The sequence below is a fragment of the Phacochoerus africanus genome, chromosome 11, assembly GCF_016906955.1.
Source record: "Phacochoerus africanus isolate WHEZ1 chromosome 11, ROS_Pafr_v1, whole genome shotgun sequence".
In the NCBI taxonomy this organism is placed as follows: domain Eukaryota; kingdom Metazoa; phylum Chordata; class Mammalia; order Artiodactyla; family Suidae; genus Phacochoerus; species Phacochoerus africanus.
Genome location: NC_062554.1, coordinates 53,127,803 through 53,148,650, shown reverse-complemented (window position 1 = coordinate 53,148,650; position 20,848 = coordinate 53,127,803). Strand labels below are relative to the sequence as shown.

Sequence of the window (20,848 nt, the reverse complement as noted above, 5' to 3'; positions counted from 1 at the left end):
TATCCTGGGAACTGCCATATGCCCTGAGTGCGGCCCTAAAAAAAAAAAAGAGAGAGAGACATCTTGTTGATTTTAGGGGTCACTATGTGATGGGGAGGGGGAAAAAAAGAAGGGTTTAAAATAAACCCCACCCTTATTCAGCCCCACCCAGGCTGGTATTCCACACAGATGTGCTGGTGGGCACCTGTGGCTGTTGATAGCTGGCATCTGAGCTGCCTGGTTGGTGCCCACACCCCCATCACCTGTTAACTATTGTAAATGCAACCCTGAAGCCCATACAAATGTCTTTCCAATCTATCCTCTCCCTTGTGAGAAAAAAAAAGAATGAAATCATTCTCTTGGTCACTCACCCATCTGCCATAATTATTCTCCCCTGGGGATGGCAGGCATGTGGCTGTTTGCTAAGCTTAGCAGAAACTGTAAAATCCGGAACGAGGAACGTGGGTGTCCCTGTGATTGGGGAATGTCTGAGGTTGGAGAAGGAGAGAAAGAAAATATGTATTCAGCTGAGAAGTAGCTTTGCCTGTCTCATGGCGTACAGCTGCAGGAAAATAAAAATCGAAGTGCACTCAGGAACATGATGGTTGGGAAATTAATATTTTAAAATGTGAGTTATGTCTTGCCAAAAAATGTATATTGAAACATTATAGCAATGGTCAATTGCATCACAGAGTTTGAGTGCTACAGCCCAGCTGAGCATGGATAAAATACACAATAATATCTCCAAAATATACTGTGCTGCCATAAAATTTAAGTATTATGGGAACCAGCCAATTTCAGGGACTCTGAACTCCCTTACCCCAGAGGAACTAGGGGAATGATACAATCTTCCCAAACCAGAATCGTTCACGCTCCACGTGGCTCTGAGCTGGCCCAGCACTGCCGCTGGTTTAGGAGGCTCTCTGGGTTCCTGGTTTTTAGGTCCGGTCAGGGGCTGGGGTCTTGTTGGGTTCGTGGCTAAGAGGGGGCCCCAGGTCACCATGGAAGGTGCAGAGAGTGGTCATGACCGCATGGATAACTGACCCTCTGGCATTCGCTTCCATGAATGCCTTTCTGGGACCCAGGATCGGGTCCTACTAAGTGCTGGAGGGCAGTGGGCTCTGATGAGCTGAGGTGTGCTTCCTCTCCACCTCCATCCACTGATGGATAGAAGGTTGGCCCTCTCCGTGCAGAGCCAATAAACTCATACCTTTGGTAATGTATTTGCTCTGTATTCGATCACCCGTCCCAAAAACAGCATCATGACTAAGCAATGAGGTCCTCCTCTACAGCACCGAGAACTATCTGCATCTCTTGGGATAGCCCATGATGGAAGATGATATAAGAAAAGGAATATATATATATATATATTTCATATATATATGACTGGATCATTTTACTGTAGAGCAGAAATTGGCACAACATCGTAAATCAACTATAATTTTTAAAAATACAATTAAAAGTAGCATCATGACAATAATGACACACATGCTCAGTAAACACTACTCGCTTGCCTGATGAGAAAGTCAGGAGTAATAAATCCCAATTCAGCTCTGCATGTATTTGCTGAGCACTTAATACTATGGGGAAACTGGAACCCAGTGTTGTGGGGGTTCGGCCTGCTGTAGCTCTGCCTTCTTCTATTTTAAATGAGTTGCCCCATCGGGTCTATCAGGAATGAGACCTTAACTGAAGACCTTACTATCTTTCTGGTCGCTGAGGCTGAAAAAAACAGTTGAGGGAAGTGATTTATAAATACATTCCCTCATATTGATGGAAGATTTTTCTTGTGAGAAGTTCAAAAACTTCTCTGACATTATCTCATAAATCTACAATGATCCATGAGTAGAAAAAGAAGGCTTTTCCCTATATTTGGCAGATAAATAAAGTCACAGCTGAGAAACATATATCCAGTCCCAATACACGGGACCCTGGCTTTTAGCCCCCAAAGTCCTTATACACTGTCTGTTTTCCCTCCTAAAGATGGGGGCCTCTTTGGCTCCCCTATGTTACCGTCAGGTTAATTTAAACTAGCATTTATAGGAATTCCCTGGTGGCCTAATAGTTAAGGATCCAGCATTGTCACTGCTATGGCTCAGGTCACTGCCATGATGTGGGTTCAGTCCCTGGCCCAGGATCTTCTGCATGCTGTGGGTGTGGCCAAAAAAAAAAAAACAATTTATAGACTACTTACTATGTGCTGGGCACATGACATAGATTATCCTATCTCCTTATAACTCTATGAGGTACTAGCATCATCTCCATTTTATTGGCAAGGAAATAGAAGCACAAGCAGGTTAAAGTAACCTACCCAAGACAACAGAGCTAAGAATTGATAGATCTGCCAATTTATCTGTAGAACCCAGGCTCCCAATAGTTTTGCCTCCCCTGGGAACAGCAAGGGAGAGAGTAATGATACTAAGGAAGGAGCTAGAACTTCCTCAGAATCTGAGCTCCTGGGCCTAGGCTTCCCAAAGATGCTGCCAGTCTTTGGGAGAGCATCACGGCGCGCCGCCTAATTAGGCAAATACAAACAAACCCATCACTGATGTTTTCAGCCGCTTATGAGAGCGGAATCCTGCTGCTGATAGCTTGCAAGACAACAAAAACACAAGCTCCAGCCAAGATGCCTGCAGGAGACGAGGGGCTAATCACAGGACAGCGGGACCCAGAGGCTGGGCCAGAGGGGCTGGGGGTGGTGAGCTAGCTACAGTGAGGGCAGCCACAGCAGGACGAGGGCTGGACTAAGACCCACTTCCACCCTTACTGGGTGAGCCAGCTCCCCCAGTTGTTGTAAATTATCCACTGGGCTCCTTCCCAAAGCCCAGCAGAGGGCAGGAAGTGCAGGCAGGAGGGGAGGTGATGTTTGGAGGGATATGGCTCATGGCCGTGTAGTATCTCTGGCTAGACCTGAACAGCTGTGGAGGGCAGGGCCATTTGATGGCATGATGAGGACAAGGCTAGCCATGAAGACGTAAGCCTGAAACACTCAGCCACACAGGATGCACCCAAAAAGCATACTGGGGAAACTGGTGGAGGATCATGGCTACTTCCGCTAGTCAGGAAGGGGTGCCCCTTATCAGCTCCGCCCCCTCCCCCCCAGGAATCCCTACCCTACCTCTCTCTAGGTGATCCTTAGGTAATGGAGGCAAAAGGGGCCTTAGAGCTCTAATACCTCATCCAGGGTAGAATTCTCCTCTTTAGTGTCCCTGACAAGTGATCATACTACCTATGCTTAAATATAGCCAGTGATGGGGACCTCGCTATCACATCTGGCAGCCCAGATCTTTTCTGGACAACAATAAATTAATAGCTTTTCCCCACATTAATTCTGCCCCTTTGTAGTTACATGAACACATCTAAAGCCCACAAAGAGACTTAGAAATATTTGAGGAGAGCTGTTGCACGCCCCTCCGTCTCTGTTTCTGTCTCTTAAGCCCTAGTCTTCTCTTTAAAAGGCCAAATGGAGGAGGTTGAGGACCCAAGACCTGGGAAAGAGAGCCAGCGTGGCTCATGTTGGCATTTATATTCAAGCCTGCACAGCAGCAGGAAAGTTGCTTAATGATTTATCATTCTCAAGCTTTTATTTATCTATTATTCATCACCAATGGCATAAGAGGCCCCCAAATTTTAAGTGTCCTGAGCACCTAATAAGTGCCTAATCAGGCCCTGGGGTTCAGGGGGTGGTGGTAGGAATGACCAGCAAAGAGCCACTTATGGTTCAAAGTAACCAGAGGTTCCTGGGCACTGGCGGGGTGGGCCTCATTTTCTAGTTCCTGTCCATCCTGAAACAAAATTTTCCCCAAAAGTCACTCTGGCTGCTTTGCCCAATATTTCTCTGTTTCCTTCTCTCCCCCTGTGACTCCATTTTCTCTGTGAATCTCAGTCCAGGTTTCTCTGTGTGTCTCCTTATCAGAATGCATGTCTGGGAGTGCCCATTGTGGCTCAGCGGGTTAAGGACCCAGCGTTGTCTCTGTGAGGATGCAGGTTCAATCCCTGGCCTCGATCAGTGGATGAAGGATCCAGCATTGCCGTAAGCTGTGGCATAGGTCACAGATGCAGCCTCAAATCTGGTGTTGCCATGGCTGTGGTATAGGCCTCAGCTGCAGCTCCAGTTTGACCCCTAGCCTGGGAACTTCCATATGCTGTAGGTGCAGCCATAAAACTTAATTAATTAATTTAATTAAAAGAATGCCTGTCTGCTGCCAAGTACCCTGCTTTCCAGGGTGACCACCTTGCTGTGTCTATCCACACGCAGCACCTTCTGTGCTCTCCTTCCTGCTTTAATAATAGCTTCCCCAAGAGTTCCCATCGTAGCTCAGCCGAAATCAATCTGACTAGCATCCATGAGGATGTACGTTCGATCCCTGGCTGAGCGCAGTGGGTTAAGGATCCGGCACTGCCATGAGCTATGGTGTAGGTCACGGACATGGCTCAGATCTGGCGTTGCTGTGGCTGTGGCGTAGGCCGGTGGCTACAGCTCCAATTCGACGAACCTGGGATCCTCCATATACTGCGGGTGCAGCCCTAAAAAAAAAAAGACAAAAAAAAATAATAATAATAACAATAATAATAATAATAGCTTCCCCAACATTCCTGAATTTAAGCCTACCATACTCTCTCTCTCTCTCTCTCTCTCTCTCTCTCTCTCACACACACACACACACACACACACACACACACACGCACACAAACCCGCTCCCCCAGCACCCTGGGGATACCCACTGTTGTATTCCTTACACTGAGATCGGGGCCCTAAGTAGTCTCCTGCTTTGCCAGCCCCGAACACCAGCACCCCCACACTCCCTGTTCAGGTGTCCCCACCCTCAGCTGTGCTTATCTGCGCATCTCCCCCAACCCCGCCCCAGCCTCCCTGATTTGCCTGCTGTCTCCACAGGTTATCCGCAGTACCTGGTGGTAGGGAACCACTTGTCGGGGGAACATCACCTGAAGATCCTGCGGGCAGAGCTGCAGGATGATGCTGTGTACGAGTGCCAGGCCATCCAGGCTGCCATCCGTTCCCGCCCCGCACGCCTCACCGTCCTGGGTAAGAGCCGTCTGTACACTGGTGAGGATGCTATGGGAAGCACCCTGGGCTCAGCTCCAGAGACCAGGAGCCAGACTGGAGGGGCCTCCCCCCCGGACAAAGCGCCCCAGCATTGACCCACAGGGCTCTGGCTGTGGCTGCGCCACGGTGTCCGTACCTCCCCGCCAAAAGGGAGAAAGTGAACGTCCCTTCCCTGGACATCAGAAGGCCAAGGCCAGCTGACCTGTGACTTTGCCCAGTCCCAGCATGTTCAACTGCCAGAGAGAAAACTAAAAAGGGCTCCTGGGTGCTTCTTTATTCTATCAGGAAGCGTGTTCTGCATGTGTGACCCATGTCAGGGCCCGCGCTCAATGATGGAGATACAGAGAAGGAACGGGCGCAGCCTTGAGTTTCTTCCTTCTCAGTTGACCTCCCCTGCTGTTAACGAAGCCCCGTCTAGCCTCTTCCCAGGGCAGATTCAGCCCGGAGCTCCTCTGTTTCCCCTTGATTTCAGCATGCACAGGAACCACCCTGACCCTGCTCCTTCCCACCCTCCAGGCTCCCTGGGATCCTGGCCCTCGGGCCTGGGAGGACCAGGCTGCCTACATCATCTCTAGGGAATGTCATTTCAGCCTCTTCTTCTAAATCACACCTTTGCCCCTTGGTCTTTCTTCACTTTGGCTTCCCAGGAGCCCAGCATCCCTGGGACATCCTCCAGGAAGGGGTCCCACTCCTTAAATTGGGCACACCTGCCTGGAGACCAGGGGATGGGCTTAGCTACCCCAGAAACTGCCTCGTCCTAATTTAGAGTTCAGTCGCCGTCAGCTGCCTCCTTGGGTCAGATGTTACCGAGGAGCCAGGCCAGCCGCGAACCATGCAGGGCACATAAGTAATAATAGCTCACCTTTGGATAGCACTGCACAGCAACCCTCATGGCATTTGCACTTCTGTTACCTCGGCTGTTCTGACACTGGTCTGGTCTGCGGGATGGGGATTGCTGCCCCTGAGGAGAGTCTAAGGATCAGAAAAGCAAAGGGAGCGCGTGGGCCAGCACACAGGCCGCCAGGAAAGGAGGGAAGTCCAGCCTCCAGCAGCTGTTGTGAACTTGGACAACAGGGTCAGCAGCTGGAGTGCTGCCTCCTCGCCGGCAGGCTGATGAGGCACACGGCTGCTCAGAGATGAAAGATTTAAGAGGGTGTCAGGTTATCTTCAGATCTACACGGCCAGCACACGGGGCAGATTGTCCCAAGCACAGCAGCAGACCGGGTCACTTACTCAGCTCAGAGCGTGGCTTCTTGACACGGGGAAGGGGAACTGAGACCTCCTTCAACCTCTGAGCCTCCCCTGGCCTGTGACGGAAGGAATGAGAAAAATAAACCTGGATGGAAGGTCGATAGGCTGGGATCCCTTGACCAGAAACGGGCCTCCAGCATTAGGGGGAGAGGCTACCGCCTTCATCTCTCCTGGGATGTGGCTAAAACGGGACCGGGTCTACAATCGGTGTGGGGATTGAGGGAGGAGAGGAGAGTTTGGTGCCTAATATATTTTCTGATCTTTGAGGATTGCAAAATGCCAGAACAGATGTGCTCAGGAGAGTCGTTGGATCTTCCTCTCTGGGGGATTTTCAGCACCGCCCCCTCCCACCTTGTACCAGTTCTAGGGGGTCCCAGAGATGCTAAAATGAGAGGAACCCCAGCAGTGCCCACTCCTGACTTCATGCAGGGCCAAAACCAGATGGAGATGTCTCTGGTCCTCAAGTTTCCATTGTGGTATCAGAGCTTCTCCTGGTCACATCCAGCCACGTACAGTTTCCTTTCCTCTCCACCGTCTTAGTGAGATGACAAAGTCCACGTTATCCCAGATGTTTTACAGATAAGGAAAGGCTCTCATGGGAGGTCACACAGCTTAACTAACCCTCAAAATAGACCCCAGAGTTTCCAAATTCAAGCCAGCACTCTGTGCCCAGTCTCCGCATTCCTAAATGCTAGCAGATTCTCCTTTGTCTGGCTGGCTAAGAACCAGGCTTCTGCAAGCAGGACCTCTGGATCTGATCTGAACAGCCTTAATTTTGCCTTGGGTCACATCTAAAAGGCATTCACTTCCCTGTCTCCCTCTCCAGTGGCCTGACCTGGCACTGCTTTCTGGGCACAGAGCTGGTTTGTGCGGGAGATGTTTTACAATCTGGAGGTCAGTAGACGAGGGGGAAGGTAGCGTTTCCAGGAGACCCTGGCAGGATGGCCTGGGTGAAATTTCTGACAGCCAGAAGGGGAGACTGTGCTGGCATTTGTCCATCAGCCTTTCATGCAGATGCCAGGAGAAGCCTTCCTCCTAAACAGATTAACCCAAGGTAGGAAAGAGCTTCCCCAGGCTTGGCCCACAGTCCTCTGGACTCCTCAAGGCTACCTTAGGTCCCCACCCCTCACCTGGTCCTGTGGGTCCCTGGCCCTTTGGTCTCACCCCTCACCTGGTTCTGTGGGTCCCCACCCCTGAGCTGCTGCTGAGGGCTCTGGTTGAGTTTCTCCACAGTATACAGCCCCACCTACTGCCCTGGAGGGAGGTCCTGCATGCAGAAGCTGACCCAGACTTCTGGAAAGGGAGCCCTGGTCTATTCATGGTAGTGGATAGACAAGGTTCCTGCTCCAACAGAGAGGAGAGGGGTGTTTCTATCCTGGCCGACCGGCTTCCCAACCAAGATCCCATCTGTTTTGCCATGGCATCTCAGCCTGGGAAAATGTCCCAGCCAGCTCCCCAAGGGGGGCGCTGCCTTCCCTGTGTTCCAGGAATGAGAGAGCTTCCTAATTTAGTCTGTATTTGCCTGAGATAGATTTTTAATTAAATAAAGTAAGAGCCTGATTAGAACCTGTGGAAGATGTGAGAGCAGAATGAGATGGTATTCCGGCAAAATTGCAAAGCAAACACATTGGCTGGAACAGAGGGAGACCTCCAGGGTCTTCCATCAAAGCACCAAGTGAGAAGGGCAAATACGAGAGATTATATAGCCAACAGATGTGCATTGTTAAAATATGCAGCTGCCTGCAGCCTGCTAGGAGAAGCCAGAGGGCCAGCTCAGAGTCTGCTGTGCTCCAGAGAGGGCATAGGGACCGGGCCCGGCAGCCAAGCCTAGAGTCACAGACACATTAATTAGCCTTGTGTTTCCAACTCTCAGATGCAATCAGGCAAGAAGCAACTGTGAGCTGAGTCTTTGCTACTCGCAGGGAGACAGAGGGAGGGGGCCAGGAGACCCAGAAGAAAAAGGGGAAGGGACAGATCCTATGAAGCACAGCAAGGCAAGTATTGGGCATCTTTCCACCCAACATCTCAGGAGTCATGACATCAGGGACAGAGCAAAAGGCTTGGAGGCAACAGTCGCAGTCCTGCCATTAACCTAGCTGTGTGATCTTGACCTTGTTTCTCAGCCTCTCTGAGTCTCAATTTCCTCATCTGTAAAATGAAGATAAGGATAAATAAGATGACCTCTTATTATTTGACCCTTTTTTGTTTGTTTGTTTGTTTGTCTTTTTGCCTTTTCCAGGGCGGTACCCATGGCGTATGGAGTTCCCAGGCTAGGGGTCGAATCAGAGCTGTTGCTGCCAGCCTACGCCAGAGCCACAGCTACATGGGATCTGAGCCATGTTTGAGACCTACACCACAGCTCACGGCAATGCCAGATCCTTAACCCACTGAGCAAGGCCAGGGATTGAACCCATGTCCTCATGGTTCCTAGTCAGATTCGTTAACCACTGCGCCACGGCAGGAACTCCTTGACGCACTATTATTAAGAACTGTCCAGGAGTTCCCGTCGTGGCGCAGTGGTTAACGACTCCAACTAGGAACCATGAGGTTGCGGGTTCGGTCCCTGCCCTTGCTCAGTGGGTTAACGATCCGGCGTTGCCGTGAGCTGTGGTGTAGGTTGCAGACGCGGCCCGGATCCCGCGTTGCTGTGGCTCTGGCGTAGGCCGGTGGCTACAGCTCCGATTGGACCCCTAGCCTGGGAACCTCCATATGCCGCGGGAGCGGCCCAAGAAATAGCAACAACAGCAACAACAAAAAAGACAAAAAGACAAAAAAAAAAAAAAGAACTGTCCAGCTTCCAGAAAGCTATAATTATACAGCCATGCACACAGCTACATCTCCCACCTGTAGGAACCCCTGAGTTAAAAAATAATAAAACTGTTACAGGTCCAGAGCTATAAGGATGATGTTTCATTTGATTCTCCTAACTTCCTGAAACTCGGAACCCAGAGCAGGAGCAAATGGACACCAAGGATTTGTTTGACAAGCATTTACTGAGCACTTGTCGTGGGCTGGGCACTGATCTAGGCACTGGAGAGTCATCAGCAAATGAGAGAGAAACGCACCCCTGCCCTGGTGGAATTTGTGTTCTAGTGGCAAGAGAGACACTCGATAAATAATAAACATTGAGCCAGTACATTGCATAGCTATGTAAGACATCAGATGGTAATAAGTGCTATGAAAATGAAAAAGCAGAACCAGATAAGGAGGATTGAAAATAGGCAGGCAGGGGAGGATGGTGGATGTCAGGTTAATTATTAAAAAGGGAATTTCCCAGCCTTCCTACCCCATTTCCCTCTTCTTCCTGGCCCGTTCTAATATTAACTCTGCTGTCTTGGGGCTCCCGTTAGAAATAAAGCTTCCTAAATCAATATGAATTATTTAACGATGGAGAGTAAGTCAATTCAAATAAAGAGGGCATCTTTAAAATGACATCAAACCCCAAATACTCAGGGGCAAATGGATAAGGTCCAGATGTGTCTTTCCCTTGTGCCTGTTTTCAAAGCCACAAGCTCCATCTGCAACTCTTCCAGCAGAGGGAGCTGCAGGCAAGGTCTCTTAAGCTCATAGCACCGGCAGCACCCCCACCTCTCAATCCCCTAACTTCCGAGTTAGTGGGTCCAGAGAGAGAGAGTGCATAACTCAAGTCCTACAGCAGGGGAAGGCAGAGCTGAAACAGCCCAAGAGCACTGGTTTCTAAAATCATTCTCCTTGGAGTTCCCATCGTGGCTCAGTGGTTAACGAACCCAACTAATAATATCCATGAGGATGCAGGTTCGATCCCTGACCTCGCTCAATGGGTTAAGGATCCGGCGTTGCCATGAGCTGTGGTGTATGGCACAGATACAGCTTGGATCCTGCATTGCTGTGGCTCTGGTGGAGGCCGACAGCTACAGCCCCGATTAGGCCTGGGAACCTCCATATGCCTCAGGTGTGGCCCTAAAAATACAAAATAAATAAATAAATAAATAAAATCATTCTCCAGAAACCAGTGGTGAGAAAGGCTGTTGGTAGCGGGTAGTGAGGAAGCCTCTTCTCAGAACAAAGCCCGAGTTCCCACCTGCCCTCCCCTCTGCTTGCTCTTCAGCCCCTTCTGCGGCACACACTTCTGTGCCTTCTCTCCTGTGTTTCTGTCTGAAATGCCCTTCCCACCCTCCCTTGGCTAACTCTTGCCCACCTGTCAGGATTCATCTTAGATATTGCCTCCTCCAGGAAGCCCTCCCTGAACCTCACATGGCCGGACCAACCCACTCTGTACTCCCCTAGCCTTCTGTCCTCATATCAAACAGAATCCTCACTTGACACATTATATTGGAAGTCACTGTTCACACTTCCACACCCCCCCCCCCACTGGGTTCCTGGGAGGCAGTGTGCAGTCCCCATGCCTAGCACAGCCCACAGGCACATATCAGGTGCTCAGTAAGTGTTTGTCAGGGGGGCTGACGAGGGTGCCTGCACTGACCCTCACCCCAGAGAACTGTATCTGGCAGGTAGGACATCCTCCACACACGTGAAAGTTGTGTTGTTCTGTGTTGTGTTTAGAGAGGCCACGTGGCTTCGGTGTTAAGAGCCAACTCTGAGGGCCAGCTTGCCTGCTCTTGAAACCTGTGGTATGGTTTTACACAATCATTCAACCATCCTGTGCCTCAGTTTCTTCGTGTGTAAAATGGGGGAATAACTGTACCTATCCTCTTAGGGTTATAGAGAAGATTTCATGAAATAAGACAGGGAAGCCTTTTCTCAAAACAGCGCCTTGGTGTTCCCATTGTGGCTCAGCGGGTTAAGGATCTCTGTGAGGATATGGGTTCAATCCCTGGCCTCACTCAGTGAGTTAAAGGAGCCATCATTGCCATAAGCCATGGCATAGGTCAGAGATGCGGCTTAGGTCCAAGGTCGCTGTAGCTGTGGCATAGGCTGCAGCTGCAGCCCCACTTTGACCCAGAGCCCAAGAATTTCCACGTGCCACAGGCGCGGCCCTAAAAACAAAGGAAAAATAAAAATGAAACAGTGCCTTGTAGGCAGCAAGGCATGGAAACATTGGCTCTTATTATTATACCTGTTTTGTTGTGTTACTCTTATTCCTGCAATGGTAATAGACACCAACAAGAGACTCCTCCTCCCTGGGGGATCAGGTTTGGTGTCCTAGAGAAGCGTTTCCATCCTGCACGGAGGCAGAAAGATACGAATCCTGAAGCCTCTCCCAGCTTGCGAGCCTGGGAAGACAAGCAGAATTGATTTCCTTATCTCCTCATTAAGCGTGTTTTGCCTGGGCCTCGGCCTGGTCTTAGGTGCCATATCACATTTGTGCTGTGTGCCTGTTTCCTGCCACATTCATTACCCTGCAATCACCCCCAAATAGGTGCAGCAAATAAGCCAGAGATGGGAGAGAGGAGCCAAAAAAGCATCCTTATCTCCTGAAGTTCCAGCTGGGAGACAGTGCGGGAGCTGCTGTGAGCCTCACCCCACATGTCCCACCCCTGCCACCCACTCTCCCTGCCCCCTTCCTTCTCCTCCACCCTGCGGGAGGGCCCAGGCCACCCCAGTGTCCCCTGGACCAGGAGCAGATTCTGCCCCTCCCTTCTCTTTGGCCACTGCTCACCCTTCTTTGGCTTCTTGGTTTAACGCTGTGCCCACCTGCGCGTCCAGGTTACCTGGTGGGTGTGGTTTGGAGTCGTTGAGTTACCTGAAGCTGACAAATGGTCCCGCTCTTCTGAATTTTATTAGAAGCTCCCTGAGAGTGAGGGACCTGGTCTCTGAGGTCCACATTTGGGTTCAGTGCCATGTGCCCGCTGAGTGGTGGCCCATAGCAGTTGTTGATGGGGGATCAGGGGGAGATAAGGGTCTTCCTGGAAGACTCTGTAGCCACTGGGAGGAGGTGCTTGGCTTTGGAGCTGAGTCCCAGTGGGCCCTCCCTTGTGCTGCATGCTAACCTCGCCCTCTACCTCAACAGCCTGCCTGTTCCTCTAATTGGCCATGTTGCATGGACAGGAATGGCCCCCCTCTGCACCTTCTCTATCTCCTTGTGCTTCAACTAAGCCTCAGGGGGAGGTTAGGAGAGGCCGCTCTTCCCTAGCCAGGGCCCATCCATCTAGGAAGGAAGTGGAGTCAGGGGAAAGGGGGAGACTCACAGGCGCTGCACCACGGCCACTTCCAAGGCTTCAGAGTGGCTAGGGATCCATCTGGGATGGTGGCAAACTCGGCGCTGAAGGTAGGTGGCAGGGAGCAGAAGGGGTCCTCTCCAACAAGGGGGAGACCCAATGCAAAGGCTGCACCTCCCCCACCTTACCCCACCCGCCATCATCAGGGACAGTTGGAACAGCCTCAGCCAATGAGAGGAGAGCTAAGTGATCTAATTAAGCGGCTTTGCTGAGGTGGCCCAAAGGCCCACCTTGGCCTTGAGCAGTGCTCACCACTCAAAGCTGAAGGCAGCACCCACAGGGCCAGCCCTTTCCCTCCTGGTCCAGCATCTCTTGCTTTCAACACCAGCCCAGGGGAAGTCAGGGAGGTTCTGTAGGAGCCCCCCCAGCCCCCCCACTATGGTCTGCTGTATGCAAGGTGCTCAGCTTCCTGCTCCCTGGCTCCATTCTAGGGAGTCCACTCCATTTCTAGTCCTACTACCCACCCCCCCACCACAACACTAAATGGCTTAGGCTGTCCAGGGCAGCCCTGCAGTCTTGAGTGTGCCTCCATCATGCCCAGGGCGCTGGCATTTCTCCAGGTCCAAGCAGGATAAGGGCCCTCGCCTGGGAGTCAGGGGACATGCATCATTGCCCTTGTCCTGCCACTGAGCAGCTGTGAGACATGGGACCATGGTGCTTAACCTCTCAGGACCCGCTTTCTTTCTCCTTGGGAGAACCAGGAGCCGGAAAGATACGTGCAAATCCACTCCACAGTTTGACTCTGCTTCTCCCTCATTCGATCATGGTTTAGGGCATGAGGGGCATTGTTCCCTGAGTCCTTCTTCCCTGCTCCCGAGAGCAGGGATAATATGTTAATTAAGTGTGACCTTGGGAGGCGCTGAACAGACTCCACTGCACGGCGGAGGGGCCAGTGGGCTCAGTGCATTGGCGATTTGTAAAAGTCAGGACCTCGATCCTCCGGCGTCAGCCCTGCAGCATGGAACCAATAGCTCTATGGCTGCCAGTGAAATTCAGGCCACTTTCCTATAATTTCAGAATGCAGCTGCCTTGATGTGGCCCTCACCCACTCTGCCATCACCGGGCTGCTTCCTCTGGCCTGGGAATGGCCTCCAGCATCCCTGCCCTCCAGAAAAAGTACAGGCAAGAGCCCACCTCTCTCCAGGTGCCCTATTACGTCCTCAGTCAGGACAGCCAGCTGCCCACTGGTCATTTACCAGGCTCCCTGTTTATCATCCATACACACACCATGTGTCAAGGACAAATGCACTAGGGTGTGCACGTGCACATGCACACATACACGCATGCACACACACAAGTTCAGAGCCTGGCCAATTTATCAGTGCCCCCACAGTGGACAGACATAAGAACACTCAGTCAAGAGAACAGTCAATGTAGGGAAATAAACAAATCTTGGTGACGCAATGAAAGTATTGAGGCTCCTCCTTATTGGGCCCAGAAAAGAATGGAGTGGTGGGAGCCTGACCCCCGCCCAGCATGAGGCTGGGAAGAGTCACCGACGCTGACAGGGAGGAGCAGGGCCAACCACTGCCCCCTCCCCACCCCCCAACTCCTCGGAGTTAAGTGCCCTTTCCTGGCTCTAGCCTTTGGAGCGGTGTGGGTGTCACCCCCAGGACCCTGCCCGAGGCCAGCCCTGGGGAAAACCCAAGAGGCTGGGGCTGGGCAGGGAGGTCTCGAAGCAGAAGAATAACTCACTCCTTCTCTGCTGTGACCTCGGTCCCAGCCCGAGACGAGGGTTTCATGGCAAATTATGGATTTAAAACTAGCAATGAATCTCCATTACAGCATGAAATGAGAAAGGAAAATGCCACTGAATGGAAACCTTCCCCCAGTAGCCAGTGGGCAAGGGAGGGAGGTTAGAGATGAAGTCACACAACCCCAGGCAGACCCATAGAGCCACCCCGAGAGATGCCACATCCCAGGCCAGCAGAGGACACCACAGTGACAGGATGCAATGCCTGCCAGCAGGGGCCAGGAGCCGGCCTCTTGCTGGGGGCAGTGTTCTGCAGAGGCAGGATGCACAGAGCTACCTCTGACCCACGAACAGCCAGAGCTTTGGCGTCTTGCCGCTGTGTTGGGACAGGTCTCTGCCATAGATCCAGCTGGAGAGGGGCATTTCAGGCGCCTTGACCCCCTGTCTGCATCATCCACACAAGAGCCTGTTTTAGCTCCTCACCATCTCTGCCAGGCAGGCCCCTTTTACAGAGGTCTCCTTTTACAGATGAGGAGGCTGATACACAAAGAGGCCCATTCAACTTGCCCCAAGTCACACAACGAGAAAGAAAAAGAGCAAGAACCTGAACTCAGGTTCTTTCTGGTTGGAAAACCCTTGCCTTTTCTGCAAAGTCATGCCCCTCCCCTTTCCCAAACTTCTGCTCAGAGTTACTGCTTCCTGACTCCTCCCCTTAAGATCGCAGGTCTCGGAGTTCCCATTGTGGCACAGTGGTTAACGAATCTGACTAGGTTGCAGGTTCGATCCCTGGCCTTGCTCAGTGGGATTAAGGATCCTGGGTTAAGGATCTTGGGTTAAGGATCCGGTGTTGCCGTGAGCTGTGGCATAGGTCGCAGACGCAGCTCGGATCCCGCGTTGCTGCGGCTGTGGTGTAGGCCGGCGGCTACAGCTCCAATTCGACCCCTGGCCTGGGAACCACCCTAGAAAAGGGGAAAAAAAAAAAAGATCACAGGTCTCTTTCAAGCCCCAGGGAGCACTGCCACCCCCCACCTGCCTGGAGCCCAGTCTAAGCCCTCTGGCTTCCCAGGCCCCCAGCGTGGGAGAGGCAGCCTGCGCAACAAACTAAAGGCTTCCGGAAAACCTGTCCAGGCAGCCCTGTTCCCCAGACACACCTTGGGAGCCAGGACCTTAGACCCACAGCATCCATCTTCCATCCCAGTAAGCCTCCCTGTCAGAGGACTACCCGCTGCTCCTTTCCCCTTGTCGCTCTGGGCCTCTAAATTATCCTGTCCATGCGGAGGTTGTCCTAAGTGGGAGGTTCATAGGCACCAAGAAGCCCGCACAGCTGCCTCCATCGCACAACAATAAATAGCTGAGCCCCACAGCCCACAAAGTCTGGCTTCCAAAAGAGTGTCACATTTTCACAAGCCGATCAAGGTGTTTGTAAATGTTTATAGAAAGGGAGAACTTTCCATATGTAAATATGGCAGGAACAGTGTTAGCAGCTGACAGATCACCCAGTGCCAGGAACATCGCTGCAGGCTCTGTGGTGGAAAGCAAGAAAACGGGGAGCAGACTGGTGACCACACAGCCTCCCCCCGCCACCTCCAAAGAGCTGGCCCTCCTCTACTCCTAAACACACCCTCTGCTTGCTTCTCCTCTAGCTACACACAGAGAAAGACACACACTCTGTACGGTGATCCAGAAAATTCCATCTGCAGGTGAGTCCATTGAGGTCCCCCAAAAAATAAGCTGGAGGCTGCACGATGCCTGGGAAAGGAAAAGGTCTCTCTGAACCTTCACGATCAAGATCAAGAGAAAGGCGGGCTTTGAGCAAGGCTCATCTGGCACTGCCCTGTCCATCCTCCAGCCCCAGCCACAGGTACCAACTAGACCTGGGCACCACTTCTGCTAAGGACCAAGAGAAACCTCTGAAAGGACCACCCCCGAAACCAAACCTCAATGAGAGAATGTTAGAGCTGGAAGGAACCCGCCAATCAAGGCTTCTTCCTTCATTGTGTTTTTCAACACACACGTATGCATCTTCCATGCACCAGGCACTGTTCTAGGCACAGGAAATATACATCAGGGATCAAAACAAACTAAAACCTCCTGCCTTGATGGAACTTTTATTCTAGCAAAGGGAGTTGGGCAATAAACAATGAACATAAGAAGAAAATGTTATACTTTATTAGAAAATGGTAAATTCTATCAAAAAATGCAGAGTTGGAGTTTCCGTCACGGCACAGTGGTTAATGAATCCGACTAGGAACCATGAGGTTGCGGGTTCGGTCCCTGCCCTTGCTCAGTGGGTTAACGATCCGGCGTTGCCGTGAGCTGTGGTGTAGGGTGCAGACACGGCTCGGATCCCACGTTGCTGTGGCCCTGGTGTAGGCCGGCGGCTACAGCTCCGATTAGACCCCTATCCTGGGAACCTCCATATGCCGCGGGAGCGGCCCAAGAAATAGCAAAAAGACAAAAAAAAAAATGCAGAGTGGAATATAAGGGAAAAAGGCAGGTTGGGCAGTCCAAGTGGACTTCTCAGAGGAAATGCCTTTTTCATCTTACACTTTACTTTTTAACAGCCACACTGAGATAAAACTTACCATTAACTCCATCTATTTAAAGTGCACAGCTCAATAATTTTTAAAAAATATAGAGAGTTATGCAGCCATCACCATCATGATCTAGTGTTAGGCCATTTCTTTAAAAGATCTCTTGTCACTCTCTGCTCCCATTGCCAGGCCCAGGCAAGCACTGATCAGCTTCGTGTCTCCATGGATTTGCCTTTTCTGGATATTTCTTATAAACAGAATCCTACAGTATGCGGCTTTTCATCTGTGTTGTAGCGTGTGTCCACAGTCCGTTTGTTTTCTTGCTGAGTAGCATCCCACTGAGTGGTTAGACACATTTTGTTTATCCTGTCATCACTCAGTGAACATTCAGATTGTTTCCAGTTTGGGGCTGTTAGGAATAATGCCGCTGTGAGCATTCCCATACAAGTTCATGTGTATGTATATGTTTTCATTTTTGCACGGGTAGATTCCTAGAAAGTGGAAGCTAGGCTATGTGGAAAATTAACGCTTAACTTCTTAAGAAAATGCCAACGACATTCCAAAGTGGCTGCGTCATCGTGCTCTATTCCCACAAGGAGTGTATGAGAGTTCCAGTTTCTCTACATCCTTGCCAACACTGGGTATTGTTTGGCTTTTTTTTTTAATTTCTTAATTGAAGTATAGTTGATTTACAATGTTGTGTGTGTTGTTGTTTGGCTTTTCTGTTATGGCCAGTCAAGTGTGTTTAAAGCGGTACTTCTGCTAAGCTTTCAATTTGGATTCACCTAATGGCTTATGTGTTGAGCATCTTTTGATCTGATTATTATCCTTCTTTTAATTTTCTTTGGTGAAGATCTATTCAAATCTTTTGCCCATTTTTAAATTGCATCATTTGTCTTATTGTTACTGTGTTGTAAGAGTTCTTTGTATACCGCAGATTCAAGCCCTTTATCAGCTATATAATTCGCAAATATTTTCTCTCAGTTTGTGGCTTGTCTCTCCATCTTTTTGGTGGTATCTTTTGAAGCACAAAAGCTTTTTATTTTAATCAAGCCTAATTTCATAGTTTTTTCCTTTTATAGGTTGTGCTTTTGATGGTCTATCTAAGAACTCTGTGGAACCCAAGGTCACAGCAATTTACTGCTATATTTTCTTGTACAAATTTTACAATTTTAGCTCTTACATCTAATCTATGGTTCATTTTAAGTTGGTTTGGGGATAATTTTTATTTGTGAGGCAAGGAACTAAATTCGTCATTTCTATATACAGCTATCCAGTTGTCCCAACGTCATTTGTCCCCACTGTATCGCCTTCATACCTTTGTCAAAAATCAGCTAAGGGTTTATTTCTCAACTCTGTTATGATGCATTGATCTATAGGTCTATTCTTATGCTAGTACCAAACTGTCTTAATTACTAATAGCTTTACCTTAATTTTTAAAATCAGGAATGGTAGGTCCTCCAATTTGTTTTTATTTTTTTTCTGAAATAATTCTGGCTATTTCGAATCCCTTGTATTTCCATACAAATTTTAGGATCCACTTGTCAATTTCTGCAAAATGGTTGCTGGATTTTTATAGGAATTGTGTTAAAGCTACAGGCCAATTTGAGGAGAATTTTCATCTTAACAATATTAAGTCTTCCAACCATGAACATAGAATGCCATCTCCATTTATTTAGTCCTCTCATTTTTCCCAGCAATATTTTATAGTTTTCACTGTATGCCTTCTATTTATTTTGTTAAATTTATTCCTAAGTATTTTATTCTTTTTGACGCTATTGTGAATGTAGTTGTTTTTTTAATTTATTTTCAGATTTTTCATTGCCAATATATAAAGACATAGTTGATTTTTATATATGGATTTGGGTCTCCTGCTAGACTCATTTGTTTAAGTTTTAATAGTTCTGTGAATTCCTTAAGATTTTATGCAGTCAGTACCATTTTGTCTAATGTAGTTTTACTTTTTCGTGTCTGATCTGATGCCTTTTTTTTAGTCATTGGACTGGTAGAACTTCCAGTACGAAGTTGAACAGAAGTGGTGAGAGCGAACATTCTCGCTTTCTTCCCAATCTTAAGAGAAAGCAGTCAGTCTTTCACCATAAAGTATAATGTTAGCTGTAGTTTTTTCATAGATGCCCTATATCAAACCAGGCTGAGGAAGTTTCCATCTGTTTCTACTTTGTTAAGAGGGTTTACCATGAATGGTACTGGGTTTCGTGAAATGCTTTTACTGCATCAATTGAGATGATCGTGAAGTTTTTGTTCTTTATTCTATTAGTAGGATTGTACTAATTAATTTTCAAATGTCAAACCAACCTTGAATTCCTGAGGAAAATCTCATTTGGTCATGGCGTATGATCTTTTTCAATGTTGCTGGCTTCAGTTTGCTGACTTGCTTGAGGGCTTTTCATCTATATTCACAGTGAACAACGGTCTGTAGTTACTTGGTGATGTTTTTGCATGGCTTTAGTACCAGAGGAACACTAGTCTTGAAGAATGAGTTGGGAATGTCCCTGTTTTACTTTCTGGAAGATTTTGCGAAGAATTGATAACATTTATTCTTTAAATATTTGATAGAATTCACCAGTGAAATTGTCTGGGCCCACGTTTCCTTTGTGGGAAGGTTTTTCATCATTAATTCAATTTCCCAGCGTAGTTCTAGTTAGATTTTCTCTGTATAAGGTGGCCTCTGAACAGACTTGAAGAGGTGAAGGATTTAGCTGTGATTCTTGGAGGAAAATCCCTACTCAAAGTGAAAAAGCAGAGTTATTGAAGGCTTCTAAACAGAGAAGTGATATGATCTGACTTACATTTTAAAAGGACCACCCTGACTGCTGGATTGAGACCAGATTATAAGAGAACAAGGGAAGGAGGCCTGTAATAAGAGGCTCTTGCAACAATACACGAGATATGAGAGGACCCAGACCAGAACAGTAGCAGTGGAAGGAATGAACAGCAGTATAAGAGAAGGACAGGAGGCAAGGATCGTGCCAAGGATTTTGACATGAAGCCTTTTATCCCTATAAAATTAGATGCAAAAGTCTGAATGAAGAAGTGCATTTCCAGAGCAAGTTTTCATATTTTTAAAGGAGATGTCTGTATGCTTCCCCATATGTAAGAATAGCTAATCTAGACCAACACTGCATTTTTAGGAAACCATGGCTCAGAAGGGTTGGGTTCCGTCCCCAAGGCCACACAGCAAACTAGCAGTAAAGCTAGGGCTGTCCCAGATGCCTTGCCCACTGCCTTGGGGGTTTGCCTAGTGGTGTGTATAATGGGTACCCTACCCCACCCATCCAATGAGATGCATTCACCCCTGCCCAGGAGCCCCATGGGAGAGAGCAGATGTACATAGATAGCCCCTCCTCTGCATCCAGCTTCTGGTGCCCACCTGCCTCCCAGGCTAGGGTACCCCTCCCAGTGCCCATAGCTGCCTTCACAGTCACCTGCTCTCCTTTTCCAGAGCCACTGATCCATATGAGATCCACAAGCTCCAGAAAACGCTGCCCTCCACCCCCCAAGAAAAGATCCAAGAGAAAGCCTTTCTGCCACTCACAGCTCCCTTTTCACACAGAATCGCAGAAAAGTGCAGCTTATCTGCCTAAGAGAATGAGAGCCCTTGGTTTTTATCTGTGCAGGGATCTTATCTGAACAGGTTCAGGTGGAAAGAGTGAAAAAGAAAAATAATTAAGGGGGAGGCAGGTGAAATGTTGACATTATTATTACTTAAGTGCTGCAACGCTTTTTAGTTCATGTTTTTATACCTGTGACACCCAGTGAGAGGAAATCAGCTTGGCCCATTATCTGAGCCACACACCGGCTCACCCCACCTCCCCACCACCTATAAATCTTATTAAACGGGTTCCATTGGCAAGACAGAAAAATAATTAAGGCGAAGGTGGGTGAAATGTTGATGTTATTACTATAATGCAACAGCCTGTTCAGTTTCTACACCAATGAAATGCAACCGAGGGAAATCAGTTTTAAAGATTACCTTTCCGGATGCAAATCTGAGGGCAGAAAGCTGGGCTTACAGAAGAGCATGTCAAACCAGGAAACATTTCCAAGTCTGTGCCAGTCTCTGAGGGGCTTTTAAGCCCACGATTTACCTTTTGACTGCATTCTATTTTCTTGCAAATCCTTTATTTCCCACTTATTTATTGAC

General features: G+C 49.0%; 1 protein-coding gene across 2 annotated transcripts in view; it reads left to right on the top strand.

Moving 5' to 3' along the window:
• Positions 1–20,848, top strand: part of KIRREL3 (kirre like nephrin family adhesion molecule 3) — a 575,068-nt gene that overhangs the window by 479,834 nt on the left and 74,386 nt on the right. For both annotated transcript variants that reach the window (XM_047754084.1, XM_047754083.1), the window contains exon 5: positions 4,877–5,026. In XM_047754084.1, the coding sequence (XP_047610040.1) occupies positions 4,877–5,026 (150 nt within the window). The remainder of the gene's footprint in view (positions 1–4,876; positions 5,027–20,848) is intronic.